Raw genomic sequence first — 22,858 nt, forward strand, 5'->3', positions numbered from 1 at the left:
GATTTTTCAGGGTCCTCTTCGTGAGTAACACTTGACCCAAACAAAGCCAATGGAATGCTGATGCAATAAACCCAGGCAGTAAATAATCAGCAGAGGCCTACAGGCCCTGGAGGTCATCAATGGGTGAGGAACAAGACCAAAGAAAGGGGATGGAGGACATGGGGAGGGTGTGGTGAATAACTGGATGCAATCTCAGAGGAGGAAGTGAAAAACCAGGGATGAAACAGAAATGGAACAAACGAAAAGCAGAATGGAGGGTTAAGAGATGAAACAACCTGCAAAGGTAAGGGTGCACAAGGTGAAGGTTAATGAGGGTACTAACAATGAGTATGAATGTGGGTTGACCAAAGATGAACAGCCATCTTGAAACTCTGAAGGGAAGGGTGAGATTGGACAGCATGAAGAAATTGGTTCCATAGGTAAGAGAAAAGAGGAGCAGCGAGTTTGGATTTTTCGAAATTGCACCAGAAATGGGTTATTGGCAAATCACCTGCACCCTGCAGAAACTTGTGGGTGGTAGGGCATAGAATGTGCAGAAGGTACAACACCAGAAAGGAGATGGTAAAAAATAAAATAAAAGAGGCCACAGACCTATCTACAATGCAGGAGGAGTAACGGCACAGATTCCGTTTAATTGTGGGGAATTCACAATTATTTGAGGGCTTTACTCGACATGGCATCAATATGTGCAAGGTGTTGGGCTGGGGCACCAGCCCAATGGGGGAGAGCAGCAGATTCAGACAAGAAATGGCAAAATGATACTTAATCACAGCTTCTACAGATTAAAGTAAACAGATTGTAGTGTGGTACTCTTCTTTACATTTCACATTTGGTAAAAAGTCGATTCAGATGCAAATTCTAGGTTGCTGGCCTGCAAAGCATATACAATGAAATAAATCCAGACAATTGGCATAATTATATTTTAAATGTCTGATTATTGTACAATTGGTACTGGCAACTTGATTTTGATCGATTGATTGTAAAGAGCAGCAGAGTGTGAAATTACATTTAAAAAAAGAAAAAGTACTTTGCACACACCGTTTTGCCAATGAAGTAGTGATTCTCCAATGCACTTTTCAGGACAGCCCCGTTCTCACAATTGTTATTTTCTGCAAACACTCCTTCAATGTTGGTGTCCTTTTTCACCGAATGCGGGATTTCGTCCCCACCTTGAAAAATAAATCGATTAAAATAAATGGAATATCATTTCTATTGTAAAATGCAATCAAGACAACACCACTTACCATAAGTGGTACAGCACTTTAATGGCAGCAAATTTCAACCTCCATGATCGCAAACATTGAAGCAAGCAATACAAATATATTGATACCATAATATTTATGAATATAATTGATGTTAGTCATTTCTTTCTTTTCATATAACTGTTTAAGATTGGAACAGTGGACTACCCTCGTTCCATTTTTGTGAAGCTCATATTTACAACTACTCGTAGTAAAAATTATCTAAGCTGAGATATCACCCAAACCTCAATTCTATATTATTAATTATTATTGTTGTTGTTGGATACAAGGTCAAGGCTAATGGAAGATCTAAAACACTGAACAGATCAGGACAACAGTACAAAAGGAACAGTCGAGGGAGGGGCAGGGGAAAACACTAAGAGCAGAGTTGAAGGACAAAATAGAGGGAGAGGAGGACAAACAATGGGTGTGGGAAGAATGAGGGGTAAGTGAGGAAGCAAACTCAGGAAAGAAAAACTGGAAATTTGGAAGCTGGGATATGGGGTGGGAGTGTAACAGGTGTAGAAAAGTTCATGGTTTTGAATAGGGGATAATCTGAGATGGTGGTGAACAGCTGTCTTGAAGACTTGGAGGAAATAATAAGATGGAAATGAATGCAGAAGTTTGTTTCACAGGTGGCGTGGGGGGGGGGGGGGGGGAAGAGAAACAAATGGGTGGATATGAATATCAATTCTGGATTTAGAGAGAAGGGATTAATGGTGGAGCACTTGCACCCTGTAGAAACCTGGGGGAGAGGGAGGAGGGACAATGCATGGAAAGACCAGAAGGTGCAAGACCGGAAAGGACGTGGAAGAAAACAGACATTTGGCAACTGGATTCAAAGCCAACTTTGAAATGTGGTTTCCCCAAGAAAGATCAAGGCTGATCATAAGACCCAAGAGTTTTGAGTGATGGTACTTCCTCAAGAAGATTGCTAAGTAGGTGAGAGGGTTTGCCATACCATCCTTTCAGAGAGAAAGACAGACAGAGAGAGAGAGATATAGATAGACAAAGAGAAAAATATAAAGAGAGGAGAAAGATAGAGAGGAGAAAAAGATAGATGAACACGATAATGATATTTGTCAGGACTGAAAGACATTCCAAATGTTTGACCAGCTTGTGATTATATCAAGGTCTGAAGAGAGTGAAGAGGTTGGTGCCTATCTTAAGGATGAGTGATGTTATGGCAGAGGGTGGAGTCATCAGCAAATAGATAAAGTGGATTTTTCCAGAAAGTCAGATATCATTTATGGCGATCGGGATATGACTGGGCCCAGAACACTGCCCTGTGGCACACCAGCCTTGACAGAGCGAGGAGACGAAATGTTTCTTTTGAGAGGCACACATTGTCTATGAAAGTGGAGGAAGTCAGTTCCCCAAGAGTTGAGTTGGCCATGGATGCCATAGGCAGATAGTTTGAAGAGTAAGGCAGGATGCCAGAGCATATCAAAATCAGGAGATATGTCCAGAGAGACAGCCCTGATCTCATGTCTGATATTGAGGACCTCCATCCATTGTTGGGAGAGTAGAATCAGCATATCCAAATTGGATTGACCTGGTGCGACTCCAAATTGGTGATCCGAGATGAGGCCATTGAAGAAAAGGAAGGATTTCATGTCAACTGCCATGATGAATAGTGGAACATGACCTTGAGTTGTGTTCACAAACTTCACTTTGCTCAAGCACTTTAAATCGAGGAAAATTAATTTTTGTCAACTCATATTTTTGTCAATAAAAAAGTCAACTCGATTAATTATGACAAACCTTTCACAGAATGGTGTTAATAAAAATCAGAACTGCATTGTTTGACCTTCAGGGAATGTCCAGACGCTCCATCAAAACGCCATGGTGAAAAATCTGTGTGGTGTGTGTCATTTATAAAAGCAGTGTCACAGGGCCAGTCGTTTATGAAAGATGAAAAGGTCACATGTGCACTGTCACTGCCAAACATGCTCGAGACATTCTCGATCCTTAAAATCAAGTTGCCGGTACATTCCTTCAAATAATATTTCTTTTCAAATATGATGAGGCCGCATCCCACAGACACAGCCGTTTGTGACAACATCTCAATAGTCATCTCAGTTTGGGTGACATTGTACGGCCCATAGATCTCATGATCCAACACTCACACATTGTTACTTTAGGTGGGACCATCTTAAAGAAAAGGTGTGCCAAAATAGGCCTAAATATTACATTTTTGTGTACTGCCTTTTTGTGCACTGCCTCATATTACATGTATATGTTTTGTGTACTGCCTCATATTACATTTCATTTTGTGAATTTTTGTTTGTGTTCTGCCTAATTCTGCACAATGTATGAACGACCATCAAGAATTTGAAAATATAAAGGTACGTTCCAGTGTTGCTTCTAAGGAAGACTATTTGATAGACATTATTTTAAAACCGACACACAAGATGGTAGACAATGTCTGCTTTAGATCAAACTCAGCCATTGGAGTATTTGTGCAACATTCCATTGCTTTTGGAAAACGCAGACATTAATATAGTTTCAATGATCACTTTCCACACCGGAAGTATTGTTTCTCCCGAATATAAATAAACTGTTATATGCAATAAAACAAGACGTGATTATTTATTTTTACAAAATATTAACACAACAAATTCCATTGTAATACCCCCAATTTAAAATGAATTACATTAAAAATGGTCAAAAGAGGTCAATCCTTGCCTGTAGAATGACGAGCCAGCGCAGACACGCGGCGCCGGCTTCTTTGTTCCCTTCGCTTGGGCAAAGGGATAGCACAAGATGGGACAGAACTTTGTGCAGGCTGAAATATTTCTTCATTCAAACCTGAGGTTTTTGATTCCAACATCTCCCAGCTCTTGTAGGGCAAAAAGAAAAAGTAAAGAAAAATTGGAGCAATGGCTAGCAAGGACTCAAACATAATACAATCAATAAATGCACAGAAATGTAGATGGCCATTTTGTTAATCGAGCCAGTGCAGTAGCCCCACATAAAAGTATCCCACATTTTATTTAAAATAAAATCAAAGGAATGAGATGAAATATCACAGAATTTGATGCAAGCAAACTTGTGTTTGGGTCGTTCCTTGGCAACGCAGGCCATTTTACACCAATTTTAACTCCCAGCATGCAAGCCAGCCCCATAATATTTACTTATTTTGAAATGACTATCTTATGCTCAAATATTAATGCTTACCGTACAAGATTTGACCGAGTATGGTAAGCATGGAAATTATTTGATCTTTCAATGCAAGCAAAACAAAAACTAGGCAATCATTAGGAATCATTGGAATCTCCCGCGATGAAGCTATCTCTGAGGGCCTTTCACTCACTCACCGCAGGCAGGTAAGGTGGGTGGTCTTTCTGTCTTCTACCGACTCATCTCCGGCCTTGCTCCCCCAGCTCTCTGTGCTCTGTCCCCCAAATATTCCTACAGGTCGCACAAGATCTGCCAGCAACCCTCTGATGGTTAAACTGCCGAAATCTCGGCTCTCTGCTCACCTTCACTCTTTCATTCCTCTTTTCTCCCGCCTCTGGAACAAACTCCCTCACTCCCTTCAATCCCACTCCTCCCTCCAGGTCTTTAAAAACAGCTGTTCACCACCATCTCTTATCTTCCCCCATCCAAAACCTTGATCTTTTCTACCCCCACTAATTCACCCCAGATCCACCTTGTTTGAAATTCCAACTTCTTTCCTGGAAGTCCTGGCAATGTCCATATGTTTTATACCTCTCCCACCCCCCCTTCCCATGCCTTCCCCCCAAAGCCCTCTCGATGTCTCCATGTCTCTCGGTCCCTGCTCTCAAATGTTGTGTTTGTGTCCTTCCCCCTCTCTCCCCATCTTGTCTACCGCTCCCGTTGTTATTTGTTTTATGTGTCGGTTTGTCTTGCTGTGTGATTAATGTTCGCTCTTTCACGAGCCTCGATCTTGTATACAAAAAAGAAAAAAAAAGAAGAAAAAAAAGTCTATATACAGGGAGTCCCTTAAACAATACAACAAGCATACGCAACTTTTCAGTTAAAGCTTCCATGGAGAAGTTACATAATGTTTGAAGTTTTGTTTAGTACGCAACATGTTCACCTCATCTTTCAATTAGTCTTTTTTTTTTTTTTCTTGAACAAACTGTTCATCAATTCCTTGTTTCAACATTCTGCCAACAAATGGATTGGCCATGGTGGACCCATTCTTTGGCTGCCATGATCCCCGTACCTCACTACCTGTGAGGACAGAGCATATCATGTGCCTACAGTCCTTGGACGAGCTATGAGATCACATCACGGCACATTCCATGCAGTCTGCGAAAAAGTTATGGACAATTTCGTCCATAGTCTCCAGACATTTATTGAAAGCGAAGTTGGATAATTATGTTGAGTACTAAAGAAAACTTCAAACATTACTCTATCTGGTCCCTATTCATCTGGAAAATTGAGTATGCTTGTTTTATTCAATAAATAAAGTTGTGTGTGCTTGTTGTAATTAATAAATAAAAATGGATACTTGGAGAGCTATGGGCATTTTAGAAAAGCTTTAATTGAATCATCCAGGTTTCAAAACCTAGATTGGTGAATATGTGCAACTTACAAAAACAAGTAAATCAATATGATAATTTTGGGTCGTTTGTATGGACCTGCTGGATCGCCAAGCTTTTGCTGAAGTCATCCATCCGATGCATAACAAGGAATAACGAGAACGGCACTCGGCGGAGCGCATAGTTTGTTTTGCAGCCCACCAATAGGCCAGATCTGTATCCGGAACTTAACCAAAATCGAATAATAGTTTATAGCTTGGTCCGGATTCAAAGCCAGGTGAGACAACTTAGAGGAGAGTGTGCGTACCTCAGAGGTAAGATCTTAATGCACTCTTAATAAACAAGCTGCAATTCCATGCTCTTTTTATGTTTAAAAACACGCACATGCACATGCCCTACAGAAAGTATTCACAACCCTTGACTTTCACATTTAGTTGGGTTACAGCCCAAAATAAAAATTGTGGCTGATCCACACAAGATACCTCATAATAAGTGAAAACATTTCTTTAGAAATATTTACAAATCTATTGGAAATGAAATACAGAAATATCTAATTTACAGAAGTATTCATCCCTGAGTAAATACTTGGTAGAAGCACATTTGGCAGCGATTACAGCTTTGAGTCTTCTCAAAGCTTTGAGAGCACAGTGAGTCTTTGAGTCTTGGGTATGTCTATCAGCCTTGCACATCTGGATTTGGGGAGTTTCTCCAATTCTTCCTTGCAGATTTGCTCAAGCTCTGTCAAGTTGGATGTGAAGCGTTGGTGAACAGCAATCTTTAAGTCTTTCGACAGATTCTCAATGGGATTCAAGTCTGGACTTTGGCAGGGCCACTCAAGGAATTTCACGTTCCTATTCTGAAGCTATTCCAGTGTTGCTTTGGCTGTATGCTTGGGGTCATTGTGGTTATATGGTTATATGACTATATTCAGTTGAAACGTAAATCTTTGAAATCTTTGCCGAAGTCTCAGGTCTTTTGCACTCTTTTACACTCCGGTTCGCCTGAGATATGCCTGTATTTGGCTCCATTCATTGTTCTGTCGTTGCAAGTCTCCCAGACCCCGCCACTGAAAAGCATCACAAAAGCATGATGCTGCCACCACCATTATGCTTCACAGTAGGGATGTTGTTAGATGGGTGATGAGTTGTGCTCAGTTTCTGCCAGATGTAGCACTTTGCATTCAGACCAGAGTTAAATTTTCGTCTCATCAGACCACAATCCTTTGCTTCATGCTTCGTCTTTCACATGCCTTTTTACAAACTCTAGGTGTGGTCATGTGCCTTTTTCTCAAGAGTGGCTTCCGTCTGGCCACTCTTCCATATTTCTTAGATTTGTGAAGTGCTGCAGAAACTGTTGTCCTTCTGGCAGGTTCTCCATTGTTCTGTCAGAGTGGCCATTGGGTTCTTGGTCACCTCCCTGACCAAGGTCCTTCTTGCTCGGTTGCTCGGTTTGGTTGGACGGACAGCTCTAGGAAGAGTGAGTAGTTCCATATTCTTTCCATTTCCTAACGATGGAGCTCACTGTGCTCTTGGGAACTTTCAACACTCTCGAAACTGTTTTATACCTTTCCCCAGATCTATACCGCCTAACAATTCTTAGTTATGCGGACAGTTCCTTGGACTTCATTGTAGAGTTTCTGCTCTGCCACACACTGCCAACAGTGGTACCTTATATAGAAAGGTGTTTCTTTCTAAATCATATCCAATCAATTGAATTGGCCACAGGTGGACTCCAATTAAGTTGTAGAGACATCTCCAGGATGATCAAAGAAAATTGGATGAACCTGAGCTCAATTTGGAGTGTCTTAGCAAAGGGGTTGAATAATTCCTGAATCAACACATTTTAGCTTTAGATTTTTTTTGATTCGATTTGAGAACTGGAGCTTTAGATTTGATTGGTGGACATTTGAGAAGGACAAATACACTGGACGGACAAACGTTGCTCCAGATGGCATTGCCCTATGGGCTACACTGTAAAAATAGGACTGCCGCGCCACGTGACCGGTGGTCTTTTTTCTTCTTTTTTTTCCTCAACTAATTAATCCCTAGATCATGCTCAAGAACTTACTGATCCGATCAAGCATTGTACTTGTCTATTTATGACATCATAATGAAGGAACCAATAACATAATTAACATGTTATTCCCCATGGGAAGTACTTTACAATAAGCCACCTGTAAAAAAAATTCCATGGAGCGGTTTCAGATAGAGGTGCAAAGTTTTTCGGTTTTTCCAAGATGGCGGCCGAACCACGTGACCTATGACGTCATAATTATCATTAAAAGATTCTACAGGTGGAGTTGCACCTATGTTGAAAATTTCCTGTCAATCTGACCAACGGTTGCAGAGAAAATCATATTTATTCTGTGCGGACAAACAGACACGGACTCAAATGCAATACCCTCTCCTCTGGCAAGGGTAATGAAGCAAATGTTGAGCAATTATAAACAATCCAGATCTCTCAGGGCTTTTCCTCTATGTGTGTTCCTAAATGTTCCCTTTCCTCCCCATCCCCTTATAAATCTTTGATAACCATATTACCTTTGATGTGCTACTCGATGTAACATCTAGTGTAGAAGAATCTCCACTGATTGATGACAATAGATCAGGTAACGTCCCCATCAATGAACACTGTAACCAGGGCAGAGGCAAGTTTCAATGGAATCCGATGTGGCGTTTCATTGCCAGCATGATGCAAATTGCAAAGTGTATTCCAAAACATGCACAGGAAAAGTTTCTTAATGGGAGGGATTAAATGACCATCAAAGGGAAAAAAAAAATTAGACCACTAATGTGCTATTTAGAGTGGAAAATCCATTTGGTTTGTATGAGCACTTACCTCTTGAAGCTACAATCTCACTGTAAACGTTTTGTAATTAAACAAAGTCATTTACCATTGACAATAATCGGATCATTTTTGCAGTTCAAACGGAAAATTCTGCCTTGCTTGCATACATATTACAAACCCAATAAAAACAAAAACGCATCACAAAGCAAATTCACAGCAATATGTCCCTCGCATAATGTAGCATGATGGGGCTGCTAGACCCAATTGCTAAACACACATGGACATCAGGCCATGGCCCAAATACTGTGAGTGGTCCCGTCTGGTGCTACAATGCAAGACAATTTCCCATAATTCCAATGCATTTTACTGTTCTTCCAAGTAAACAACTGCAATGAGACAAAAGGTGCCTCCACAACGTCCAATTTAAACAAACATTTCATACAGAAACACACACCAATAAACTGCTGATATGTAATGCCCCATGCTTTATAGGTACTGATAATTTTACTTTTCAGGTGCAGTTAGAGATCTCCATGCAACAGATGCACATCAACATATTCAGTGAAGGATGATGTTCCTGCCAAAGGAGGGGCGAATGCTGGCAAAAAGGCTTCTACTGTGAAATCTTTAGTTCATCAAAAATTGCATCAACAAATTAATGCTGATTGAAAACTAGAGCTTCCAGGGAAGCAGAATTCAACTGAACTGACTGGACAACTTTAAAGTAGGTCAGTTGTCTGTACTAGATTTGACTTAAATGAAAAGCCAACAACCTTGTGTAATGTGTGGTAAGGAGTAAGTCACATTTGCTCTACGGCTAGGATACGGCGGCCGTACCCCCCATAAATTGACAGAAACGTGCGGCGGCCGCAGAGTTTCTGAGGTGGCCTCAGGGTGGCCCTAGGGCATATGGCTATATTTTACAGGCCGTAGGGGTCGCCGTGGAATTATAGCGCGGAGTTATAACTTTTTTCATTTCTAGGTCGGCCGTAGCAATTCGACAAGCCGTAGCCATGACAACTGTAAGTGCTGTTGTACATATGAAAAAGAACTGGTATATATACCCACTCGTTACCGTCCGTCTGGCCGCACGTTCGCCCTAGGGCTCCCCTGCGGTCACCTTGCGGGCACCTTGAGGCTACCTTGCGTCTGCCTTGAAAATTCTATGGCCGCCGCAGGGACGCCCTAAGGTCACCGTGCGACATCAAATCAAAGATCGTACGGCACCCCCAAGTTTTCGGTCTCCACAATTTATACATACCCCGTGCGGCTACCCGAAAAATAAAAACATATGTGACTGCTACATTGTGTGACCGTGGAAATACTGCGGCCGCCCTAGAATTGCTAGTGGCCGTAGATTTTTTAGACCCTACGGCCGCCGAGCCAAATGTGACTGAAGCATAAGGGTTAAACATTCTAAGTTTGATCAAAACCTGTTAATATTTGTGGATGCTAGAGTGTTAATGTCGTTTTCATGACCAAAAACAAAATGGTCGCCTAAGTCCACCATTTCCCAACGGATCGGGCTGAAATGCAATACCAATCTGGTCCTTGGGGTAAGGATGCTGCATGTCAAGTTTGATCAGAATCGGTTGATATTTGTGGCCGCTGGAGTGTTAACGGTGAAAAGTTAACGGACGATAGATGCCAGAAGGTTCAGTATGTGATGAACTCAACTGGACGGTAATCCAGTCGAGTTAAAAAAAGAAAAACAATAATAATAAATTAAATAAAACTTTGGAATTCAGTTGAACTGTTTGATTCTTATGTAGAAAATGGTGGGTGCAACATGTGCCTCAAGACTGTTCAGAAAGTTGACAGTGGTATGGCGATGAGGTGGTGCTTTTATCTGCTGCTGGGGTCGCTGGTATGACGAGTCGTCCTAAAAGCGTCCCATGCCTGAAAGCGTGGCTCTCAACCAGGTTCCCCCTCTTTGGTTATTTGACAACTATGAGCTCGTTATGCACGCCAGAATGACTTGGCATTCTTTCACGATGTTGTAACTGCCCTAAAAATAATGGCTGCAATGCTAGAATTGGCAGAAAGGCAGATATGAAAATCCAGCCCCAAACGGTGTCTTTTCTCCCATCGATTGATCAGAACCTGAGCAACCCAGCCACCATGCCTACAGCCATAGAGCAAGATCAAGGTCTGAGAAGTCAACAGAAGTTTGATCTTTACTGAAGACCAGCAGCTCTACAAAGTTGTTCTTGACATCATATTTCATCAGCCTTTGTACTTTGAATCAGTAGTCCCCATATTGGGAGGGATGCGTATGCTCATTAATTTAATTCATGCTACATACATTACAAATGGCAGGCAGGGGGTTGTAGCAGGCACTGGTGAACATTTTTGGAAGTGTGGACAAAATGTTGTCTGGAAAAAAAAATTCCACAAAACTTGTGGGTTACAGATGATCTGTGAAGAGGTTCTCTGGTCAGTTGCTGTCACTACAAGCATACAGTGTATGGATGACCTCGTCACACGGAATAAGAGCGTTGAGAAGAACCAAACCTGCAAGGTGTGGATCAACAACCTTGTGCGTCATTATGATCATGCTCCTACTGTCGAGGGCAGCCCATATCTGGTGGTGACACTGTTGCTTCACTCCATGGCATTAAGAAGGGAACAGCTGTAAAGGTTGCATAAAAGCAGCTTGATTTGAGTGACCTAGGAAACCCTGATGCCCCCAAATAACTGGTCATTTCACAAGCATCAACATTCGTATGCGCTGCATATGCAAAAGTTATGGAGAGATGCACCAGCATGACAGAAAGCCACCATAAAATGTGGAAACATCCCCACTGGGAAAAGTAAAGCAACCTCCCTGAAGCTGTAGTCACTCACACCAATATTAGAAGCCTTCCATGAGAATGTGATGTGATGCCACATGCAGGTCTCAATTTGGAACACAATCCTAAGGAGGCTCCACCTGCCATGGATCCTTGTATGTTCGGTTGGGAGCGTCACCACCAAGGTATACTCATCCCCCGTACAGTGGCTGAGGGAGCAGTAGTGGCTCCTGATTACGTTCTTGACATCAGGTGTGGATGTAGAAGGGGAGGAGGGGTGTGCGCTTGCAAATCACACAGCTGTAGTTGTGCTGAGGTGGGCTGTACTATCTTCCGTGGATATGAAGGAGGCCAAGGCATTCTAGAATCCCAATTTCAACAAAATGAAGTATTATGAGAATGATCATGAATAAGTGATCAATTATAATCAATTCATTTTAAGCTGATACATCCCATCTTATTCAACATTATTTGTGCTTAGTCTGCTATTGTATATATATCTTTATCCATTTGTATTTACACATCATGTTTGCGTCTTAAAATACAATTTGGAATTACGATCAAACTAAATCGGAATATAAAGTTAACAATTTTAATGAATTTGTCATTTTAAAACAGCCGAATAACTAAATGAGTGGCTAAATATTTTAAATCATTTTGCTAGACGCTGGTGGCCATCTTGGATTTTGACAACAAGATGGTCCCCAAACACTAAATCAAGATCAGAAATGAGTTTCCAATCACAGAATTAGTGGGAAAAGTGGCACTACGTTAGTTTATACACTTGTTAGTTTAAAAATTTCATTATCGACCCATTTTCAAAATGGCCACTTGCAGCCATCTTGGATTTTGACATCAAAATGGTCCCCAAACACTAAATCGACATCAGAAATGAGTTTTCAATCACAAAATTCGTTGAAAAAGTGACATGTTAGTTTATACTATGGTTGGTTCAAAAGTTATGGTTTACCCAATTTGAAACAGCACCCGGTGGCCATAGTGGATTCCCCAAAATAAAGCCACCAGGCAAATCAATGGACACCCAAAATAAATCACTGTGGACCCTAACAAACTCAAATCAACCATAAAACCTACTGTGGCAAGCTTTTCTAGGTGATCTTGGGATTCCTCCTGACGATATTTAAAGGTTTCAGTGGAATGTTAGATACTGATTTTTATTGATACAGTTGACAAGTAGTTAGGCCTTGAAGGACGAAGAGGCAGTCCCAGCTAATAACTAAAACATTTAATACCAAAATAATGAAATAAAAAGCAATACTGAGTGTACATACATGCTGTTCTTGACAGACAATAGCAAACGTTAAGTTAGTAATGATGCTTCCATAGTTATGTTATAAATGAGGAAATAAAACACCAAAGATAATATGAAATTATTGCAGATTGCCATTGCACAAATGATAGAAAATGAAAATACTAACATTGAACATCACCTGGCAGGACTAATAATGGTAAAGCAATACCAAATTGCAAGCATAATACAGAGAACCTTCACAATAGAGAGCTTTCAGAATACACCAAAGTCTGCAGAGAACTTGACAGTAAACATCTACACGTTACATTATGTAAGAGAAGCATAGAAGATGAGTAGTTGCCATATTGCCAGCATCTTCCCACTATGGGTAACCTGTGTCAATGTGCAAGATGGATTTAGAAGCCAACAATGTCATAATCGTCATCAAATGGCAGCTGTGTTGTGTTTGTACAATCAGATCCTCTGCAGTTTCCACAAGCAGGAGTACACAACATCGTGCTTCTTGCATGTGCACCTCAAGCTGCTGCAGTCAGCCTGGAAGTTGCACCTGATGACCCCACAGCAGCTCCTCAGGAGCAGGAGCTAGGTCTGTCTCTCTGTATCTGGAGAGGTACAAGCCACTCAGTCTCCCACACCATTCCCACTCTTTTGGAGCAAGTCCATTCCTAGATCCCTTCCACTCATGAACCTGAAAGTAGACCCGGACTGTGGTACTTTACTGCTGCTGATGTAGGTGGCACTGTGGTTGAATGCGAGATGTGCTGGAAGTCACCTTCTCACAGAACCACTTGTGTCACAGATTATAGCTTTTTGCTGGGTTTTCCATTGGAGAGGATCACAAAGGCTCACTCTCCTGCAGCGACAAAATCGGTAGAAGCTGACTGTGCATCAAACACCTTGGTTTGCTCACAGAAGTGACTGACTTGAATTTATTGAGGGAAGCTCCTTTCCCAATCCCATAGAAGCAAGATATTGTGTCATATCCAAGGACAGCATGGAGGAAAAGGACGTGTTTGCATATATCTGGACAAAGCTGTGCCTTGAGAAACTTGATGTTCCAGATGCAAGGGTTATTTGTGTTGTTCTGTTCTTCTGGCCAGAAGAACAGGTCATGAGACTAAGCTTGCATGGTAGTAGTCGGGGGAGAACTGCGACATCACCGGCCAGCACACTATTGGTGGCCATAAAAGACTCCACAGCCTTCTACACAACGAGGAGATTGTTTATCACTGCTCAATCACTGGCATGCCAGTGGTCTCTGTCTTCTACAGCCTCTTTTCTGGTCTTGCACTCTGCCCTGTGACTTTGACCCTTCCCCACCCCAAGGTTTCTGCAGGGCTCATAGTCCACCATCAACCCCCTTCTCGTGAAACTACCTAAACCCAGGATCACTACTCACCTCCACTCATTTGTCGGATTGTCGGATCGAATTTGCAATTTGTTTGAGGTCATGGTACATTATGTCTGGACCAATCTCGGGATGTTTGGAGAAATCTGATCATGGTCACCAGAAGTTGGACATCACTTAAGAGAAATACATAAAGAGATAATCGCCACAAGCTTGGCAAAAATATAGAGAAGGAATGAATGGTCGGAGCAAGATAAAATTGGAAGAGGACAACTGAAAATAACTGGTAAAGAAAAGAGGAAGATTACCAAACTGACAGCCTGGCACTAAAAGGATTTGACATTCTGCAGCCTCAGCACCCACAATCCCCACTATGTCCCAAATCATGCTGGATGCTCAGTTCACCTCCCATGTGCAGCACTTCACCTTGTCTGTTCAACTCCAGCATCCTCTCGTACTTCACTCAAAGGCACACCAGTCTGTGGCAATGAATTCTGTCCGAAAACTCTCAACCACCAACTCATCTTTTCTCGCAGAATGGAAATGTGTGGCCCTCCTGCTCTTCTTGGCAATCAAACCCAGACCAGGCTGCGCTATCTGTCTATATAAGTACAATATAATGTCTATATAAGTACAATATAATGTCTATACACGATACGTGTGCTATCTCTCCTTAATCCTATTGGACTAAAGCAAGAAACTAGAACGCCACTCAGTAGAGCGCATACTCCCACCGTGGGTCAAGTTGTTTTGTTTAACGTTTGTTTAACAAGGAATAATACGTTTTGTTTAACATCCCCCTCTCCCCAAAACAATAAATGAAAAAGAAAGTAGGCCCTAACTGTCAGAGAATTAATTTTGATATATCTCGGAATTGGAGGAGAAAAACATCATTTAAGAATAAGAATAAAAGCTTTAATGCAGTAAAACAGAAAAAAAATTACCCCAAAAAATTCCTGGATCCGGAATAATATCCTGAGCTTCACCAAAAACTAATGAATTCTTCCTTATCCCAAGGGCAATCATCCCACCAACTTTCATCCAAATCCGTTCAGAACTTTTCCAGATATCTTGTTCACAAACACACGAACACACACACGGACGGACGGACACGATCGAATGCATTACTCCCTGGCGGAAGTAAAAAAAATCCCCCCAAAAAATTCCTGAATCCGGAATATTATCCTGAACTTCACCAAAAACTAATCAATTCTTCCTTATCCCAAAGGCAATCATCCCACCAACTTTCATCCAAATACGTTCAGAACTTTTCCAGATATCTTGTTCACAAACACACGAACACACATGGACAGACACGATCAAATGCATTACTCCCTGGAGGGAGTAATTACAAGAACGCCACTCTTAGACATCGACGGACATGTCTCCGCCCACAATATGACATAATTATACATATTTGTACAAAGTTTAATTTAAATCCCTTCAGCTGTCATCAAGTATCGCAGTTTTACCTGACATGACCTCTGCGCAGAAAACTGATCAGTTCATCTTTGCAACATAATATATACTTATACCAAGTTTGGTCAAAATCCCATCACTGGTTCACAAGTTAGCTCGGTAACAAATTTTTTTAACTAGCAGGGCCTCTGATCGTTGGCCTCTTGACCCCCTAATCTAATCAGTTGAATTTTTGCATCATAACACACCTGTACCAACGTTGGCCAAAATCCCATCACTGGTTCACAAATTAGCCCGGAAACAGAAGATGGCTGATATTTGACCTTTTGACTCAAAAATCTAATTAGTTCATCTTTCCATCATTATACATACCTGTACAAAGTTTGACTCGGATCCCTTCAGCTGTTCTCAAGTTGTAAACAACAGGCTGACCTTTGACTTCTTGACCCCAAAATCCAATCTGTTAATCTTTGCATCACAATATATATATATATATATATATATCATCGCCGTATTCGCTTGTACTAACTTTGTTCAAAATCCCATCACTGGTTCACAAATTATTGCAGCAACGAAAACCTATTATGGATGAACGGACGGACAACCCAGAAACAATGCCTCCGATGATTTCGTCGGATGAGGCATAAAAATGCAAGCCATTAATCTTCATCCTGGGGACATTATCACGAGGTCCAAAAATCTTCCTAACAAGTACAGGTTGAACACAAGTCAGTATATATTTTTTTCATTCAAAATAGACGACATTCACACAGCTTGTAACCAGAAGGAAAAGCATAGATAGTATTTTAACCTTCCAACTAATTGCATTTTACCTCACATTTCAAAATCTAACGAGGTATTAATGCAAAAAAAACAAAACATGGATGCCAATAATTGTTATTATTGCTCATTTATTCGCCTTTAAAATCAAACAAAAAACAAAAAGCAAACAAACAAAGAATACAATTTTGAGTCAGGTCCAGTGACACCAACATGTAATAAAATGGATGCAAGCACACACAGTCCCTGAGGCAGTCAATAACACCAAAGGGAAAAACAAAAAGCTACATCATATGTTACAGGCTGCAATACAGAAATAAAATAAAAAGTGGGGGAGATCATTTGTTGCATCATCTCTGTGCTCCATGAACACCACTATTTCAATCCATCAGCTAATATAAATAATTTCACTGGGGGGAGTGGGGAGGAAGAGAAAGAGAAGAGTAGGAGTTGATGGAGTGCAGGGGAGGAGGAGGAATGAAAATAAATAATGGAGGAGAAATGAAGAGGAAGAGGAGATGAACAGTGACAGGCACAGGGGACATCACATGCAGGCTATTTTTTTGTACACCGCTCCTTTCCTATTCCATCTCCAGGCACTGCATGAGGTCATCGCCGGGCACCGAAGGGGGCCCAGCGATGACGCGTGCTGAAAGGGAGTACTCGGTGTTCTCAGTTTGTTTTTGAGCGATATCTCAGCCATTCTTTGAGCTAGGAAGCTGAAATTTGGGCACAATAGTGAGCACATGCTTTGGCAAAAAATATTTTTTATTTTTTGATTAATCAATTATTTGATTACTTAATTATCAATTTATTAAGTACTTATTTATTTTCTCTCATCGGCAATATCTCGGGCACCTTTTGAGCTGGAAAGATGACATTTGGACACAACAGTGACCAAGTAATTTGGCTGTAAAGGGTATTTTTGATTTATTGATTGATCAATTATTTATTTGATTCATGACAATTTTCAAAAAGTTAGATTAAGATGAAACACTGGGGGTTTTGGTATGCTATTAGTCAATTGATTAAGAAATTAATAGTTTTACGATTATTGATTTTAATTACGCAATTAATCAATCAATTATTGTACACCGCTCCCTCCCAGTTCCGTCTCAATGTTCTGCACGGCGGTGCCGGAGGTGCCCCAGAGGATATGTTATTTATTTATTTGTCATGTGCGTGGTGTACTTTGAATGCATCTGTACTTTTTAAAAAATACCTTTTACTTTTCAGTTTCTTTATAATTAAAAGAGGATTGTGGAGTCAAGCATAAACACCAAGAACGTTTACCTTATGACGAGACAATCTCACAGGTATCCAATCACCCATCAAGACCCAAGCTAATTACAAGTCATGCTTCAAAATGTTGGGAAAATATATGGATCCACATAGCCCTCCAGCCCCAAACTACTGTTTCTGCTGCTCTATCGTACCTTGGCCTCAACATTAAACATTCCACATTGATGAATTACCCTGCATGGGAACACCAGGATTATGATTTATAGCTGGGCCGAGATTCGAACCCATGTCTGGACAACTCAGAGGCAAGTGTACATACCTCTACCTCCAAAGTATCTTGCCAGGCCAAAACGGTTATCGTCATATTTTCCATACACTCCGTTCAGTTCATGATGTGTTGGACAAAAGTAGTACTGCATGTGTGAGTGACAATAAAGCTTTGTGTAAAATACACCTCGTAATTTCATTTTTAAAAGTAGAATTGCACTCGGTAGAGCGCGTACCTCCGCCAGGCTGAAGTTTATATTTTGTATCCCAATGATAGGTCAGATCTTGTTTCGGACCTGAACCAAAATCTTATTGGCTTGTTCTTGTCACCTAACCAACTCATCCACCAAGTCTTGTCATAATCCATCTACAACTTTGAGATATCGTGCTATATATTGTTTATGCCTTGTATCGCAATTGTGAAGAATCACTTTAAAAACTTATCAGATCCAAATCCGGATATTCACCAGATTCTAACCAATTTGGCCTTGACACATCCCCAACCTTTCCACCAAGTTTAGTCCGAACCCATCCATAACCTTTTGAGATACCCTGCTCACAGACAGAACAGACAAACAGACAAACAGAAAAACAGGGGAAAAATATATATATATAACCTCCGTTCACCTTCGGTGGAGGGAATGAGAATGTATTTGTAAATTGACAATGATGGTGCATACTTACAAAGTCACCGGATGCACGGTTACAACTGCTGATATATCCTCGCTGTCTGTAAATAAATGGATAAGGGATATAATTATTCATTTTTACATAATAGCCAGCATGCGAGAGTCTTCACGAAGCAACTATAGCCAGCCATAGAAGGGACAGAAACAAAAAGAGAAAAAAAAGTGGATGCAATCACCTGACCAATGGAAAATCCCAGCTGAAGACAGACAGGCAAACAATAACGGTGTGTTTAGTCTCAATTCCCACAATCTGAAAGATGCAGCAACAATTTTGCTTCCACTCCTGCATCCTGTACCCCTCTTTTCTAGATGTTTTTATCCCACTTCTATTCTCTACACAAGTCACTGAAATATAGATAAGTTAAAAGAATGTTTAGGCAAGAATCTGCTAATAGCTGGGTGGCTTAGCTAAAAAATTCGGATCGATTGTGCCTTTTCCCTTAAAAGCATGAAACTTGGCACATGACTAGAATACCCGAAAAGAAAGATTTTTAGTCCAGGGGGCATCCCCAATTTCACCCCATATGGCGGCCATCTTGAAATTCAGGATGGCCGTCATACAAGACCTGTTTTGATGAATATCTCCATAATTAGAACAGATATCAAAATGGTTGAAGTGCCTATACCTACATTTTTAGGGTCTAGGAATCCAATGGCAACATAAAATATTCAATAGTATATGGCAGCCATCTTGAAATCCAAGATGGCCGCCATAACAGACCTGTTTTGATGAATATCTCCATAATTAGAACAGCTATCTAAATGGTTGCAGTGCCTACACCTACATTTTTAGGGTTTAGGAATCCAATGGTAACATAAAATATTAAGCAGTCATATGAAAATATTAATTTTGCATAGTATCATGCATACTGGGAATGCATATAAATACTCTTAACAGGTTGGCATTCTTCAGTGATTAAAAGTGTCTATGACATCACAGACTAACTGTGCCATCTTGTGGTTTTCTAGTCTTTGCTGCATTCTCCATCACATGCGCAGAGAGAAGTACAGGGAAGTGCAGCTTTCTTACACTGGCAACGACCAGTACATCCTTTTTTGCACCCACACTTAACAAGTTCATTGCAGATCTTTGCAGCCTCTGGAAGTGTTGTCCATATTGGTTTGAACTGGCCAGCAGACGTTTTTTGCCAACCCCATTCAGTGGGGCTTGGTAGATCAGGCTTAGCATGCAATGCTTGTCCTCAGCATAGTGCGCCTTGGTATACTGCCCGCTTTACGTGCTGCACAAGGGCATCATGTGTTGGTGGAATCGATTCCACAGGTCTGCCCTTCTTTGCAAACAGTTTCTTTCGTACAATGTTAATGTCAGTAGCAGTACTTGTGCGATCATACAACAGAATCACAAATCTCTCAATGACGTTCATGCAAGTTTCAGTTATCTCTGTGCTCTGGTGGAAAATTTCTGCTAGTACCTCTGTGAGCTCAGGGAATGATTCCCACACATTCCATGCAGTTACCTTTCCACGCCCATTAAACGCTGAAGAAGTGTCACACCCTGTTAGTGCATGAAACATGGGGAGGGCTTTAGATTTCTCAGGGCCAAGAGCTGTGGCTATATCATGTGCAGAGATAAATCGCATGTTCTTGCCTGTCCCAAATTGTAACCATATCATCACTGAAAGCTTCTGGGATGCTGTAACTGCAAGCACGACAACATCTGTGTCCACAGTTTGTATGAGGACCTTACTATGCCCTCTCTGTGTTGCATCAGCAGCATGTAGGAACATCCGACCATCTGCCTCTTCCTGAGTGCACTGGGACAGCGATTCTAGATCAATGCGTGGTGGAGCAGTAAGAACCTCTGTATCAAGTGTAACAACTAGCTCCTTGCGCTGGTCTTCAAATGATTTAATTGTTTCATTGGAAAGGAAGCTGAAGAGTTAACGCTTGTTTTCATCAACTCGAAGAAAGTTCTGCCACTGTCCAGGAATTTGCCACTGAGGTATCTACTCGTCGGCGAACCCCCTTGCCACGCTTTTCACGGGTCATGCTCTTAAGGCTGTCGGGTAGGTAACGGTCCCACACCAGATCAAGTCGGGTTGCAGATTTGTACTGTGAGAAAACAAATGGGATGAAGACCTTTTCAGCATATTCGCCAAATGTTTTGACTGTGCCAACATCGGGCTTTAGCTTTTGAACAATTACTGCCCCGTCAAGTATGACACGTCACCTCTGGCATCTGTGTGCTTGATGGTGAAAGTTCCTCTAAGCAGTCCAAAAGGTCGCTCTTTGTACCAGGTCGAAGCTTCCCATCCTTGGACAGAGATGGAGGGAAAGATTGATTTTCATGACGGAAAAATTCATCCATGTTTCCCTCGCGGGTTTGACAGGCAATATAGAGGCGAGAAAACAGTTGAACATAACTCTTCAATGAGGCTACCTTGTGTTTATCTGTCAGCTGGTCTGTTACTGATGAGCTGCCAAACAGAGGTAACTTTTTGCGCGGGACGACATCATTCAAAGGCTTTGAGCGTTCAATCAGCCTCTCTTGCACAAATGACTCCAGAGCCTCCTTTCCCACTTTCTGCACGTCTTTCACACTTTGTACGACTGATGCACTTGCTATATCCTTTGTGTCAAGGACCAAAAGGTCAGCGGTTTCTTCAAGAAATGGATTACCTAGCTCCTCGATAACTGATACAAGTGATCTGACATGTTTGTCAAAGGTCATCTGGGTGCTTTTATTCTGATCATGATGCAGTGATGGCGCTTTGCTTTCATGTTGCTCCTGTGCAGTCTCAAACTCATCAATCACCCTTGAGACCTCTGGACCTGCAACCATCCATCTTTGCAGAGCATGGGCATTGTCCAGCAGACCCACAGCTGTTCTAATTATGGAGATATTCATCAAAACAGGTCTTGTATGACAGCCATCCTGAATTTCAAGATGGCCGCCATATGGGGTGAAATTGGAGATGCCCCCTGGACTAAAAATCTTTCTTTTGGGGTATTCGAGCCATGTGCCAAGTTTCATGCTTTTAAGGGAAAAGGCACAATTCATCAGTTAAGCAGCCCCACTATAATGAAATTTTCACATCCTAATTTCAAAAAATAAAATTTCAGCACATAGCCATACAGTTGTTCACCAAAAATTCATGGCAATCCATGTTGCATCGATGCCAAAAAAAAAAAAAAAGAGAGTTCATAGAACACCTTACCTCGCGTGCAGTCTTGAAAAACAATGACATGGGTGGGGGCTGCGAGAGCCAAATTTATTGGTCATGAAGACGTAAAATGCCGTAATATTTTGCCCAAGTACTGTTAAAATGGAAGGGATTTGAAAGTGCCAAAAAACGTGATTTGTTCTAATGTTCAATATACAATTGAAATGAAAGAAAATTACCAGTATCATTCAATAGAAATCATTCCAAATGGGAAACTTACCGTTTTGAAGGACATCATAAAGAACACAGCCATGAAGAACTAATGCACTTGTGTCAAATAAGGTGGTGTAATAGACGCTGTGTCAATGGTGGAATTTTTTTAAATTTCGATTGAACACAAGAATAAATCACGTTATTGGCACTTTCAAACCTTTTGTTTCGCAGTACTCGGATAACAAGTTAGGGTATACATGCCCGTAGCTAGTTAAGACCAGTTTTGGATGAACAGTCGATATAGTTTTACTCCTGAGGCGACCAGCCAAATATATAGCGGTTATTTTTGGCGCGCGTGTGGTATTTATGGGTTTATTCCGTGAAGAGATATGACGATACTCAGAATATGACGATAACCACGCGAAGAGATGCGAGGTATTTATCTCAGAAAACACGGGTTTATTCCAAAATCAAAAACAAGTAAACACGACAAGAAAATTCAACAAATAATTTAATTAAAATAAATGCAAGGCAAAAATGTCAAAATAAATGAGGTAAAAACCTAATCTTATTTGAGGTACCTCTACGTGCAGACTAAAATACAGACAAGGGGAAGGATAAAATAAAATAGTCCTTTTTATAGTGGCCTCACTTACCTCTGGCCTCATGAGTTCCTCTGTCCCTCCGGTGGGAACCTGGCATAAGATGGTGGACTCAGGCTAACCTCAGGCTAACCCCCGCTCTAGTGGGGAAAAATGGCATTGAAAACGATAATTCATTCATTCCTCACAGTGCCCAAAGTAGCCACCGGCATGAGGCAGGCAGACAAGATGGCCTCCTTCACCTTGCTCGTGGCCTCCGAAGAGCACCACAGCGAAAACCTCATCAGCGATATTGCAGAACCGCTCCAAAAGCTCTCACAAACACACAACGGCCAAGCTCCTTCTGGTTCGAGCAAGAACCAGCTGAGACAGAGAGAGAGAGACAGAGACAGAGAGAGAGAGAGACAGTGACAGTGACAGTGACAGAGACAGAGACAGAGACAGAGACAGAGACAGAGAGAGAGAGAGAGAGAGGAGAGAGAGAATGTTTCTGGGGGCTGTCGGTGCCATGTCCCATGCCATCTGTGTTCATGCATGCAGTGTTTGGACATCTGTGTTTGGCCAAG

The 22,858-nt window shown here is 41.4% G+C and overlaps 2 protein-coding genes across 2 annotated transcripts in view; both read right to left on the bottom strand.

Annotated features, from left to right (window-relative positions):
• LOC137430834 (rac GTPase-activating protein 1-like) overlaps positions 1-11,090 on the bottom strand; it is a 37,000-nt gene extending 25,910 nt beyond the window's left edge. Inside the window, exons 1-2 of the mRNA XM_068121610.2 lie at positions 11,057-11,090; positions 1,039-1,169 (exon numbers count right to left, since the gene is read on the bottom strand). Coding sequence (XP_067977711.2) covers positions 1,039-1,169; positions 11,057-11,090 — 165 coding nt within the window. The remainder of the gene's footprint in view (positions 1-1,038; positions 1,170-11,056) is intronic.
• Positions 11,091-16,268: 5,178 nt separating this feature from the next.
• The window catches only part of LOC144892818 (uncharacterized), a 36,317-nt gene continuing 29,727 nt past the window's right edge, over positions 16,269-22,858 (bottom strand). The window contains exons 4-5 of the mRNA XM_078781142.1: positions 18,348-18,393; positions 16,269-16,564 (exon numbers count right to left, since the gene is read on the bottom strand). Coding sequence (XP_078637268.1) covers positions 16,562-16,564; positions 18,348-18,393 — 49 coding nt within the window. The 3' untranslated portion in view covers positions 16,269-16,561. The remainder of the gene's footprint in view (positions 16,565-18,347; positions 18,394-22,858) is intronic.

This window comes from Myxine glutinosa, chromosome 7, assembly GCF_964187855.1.
Source record: "Myxine glutinosa chromosome 7, kmMyxGlut1.1, whole genome shotgun sequence".
Lineage (NCBI taxonomy): Eukaryota > Metazoa > Chordata > Myxini > Myxiniformes > Myxinidae > Myxine > Myxine glutinosa.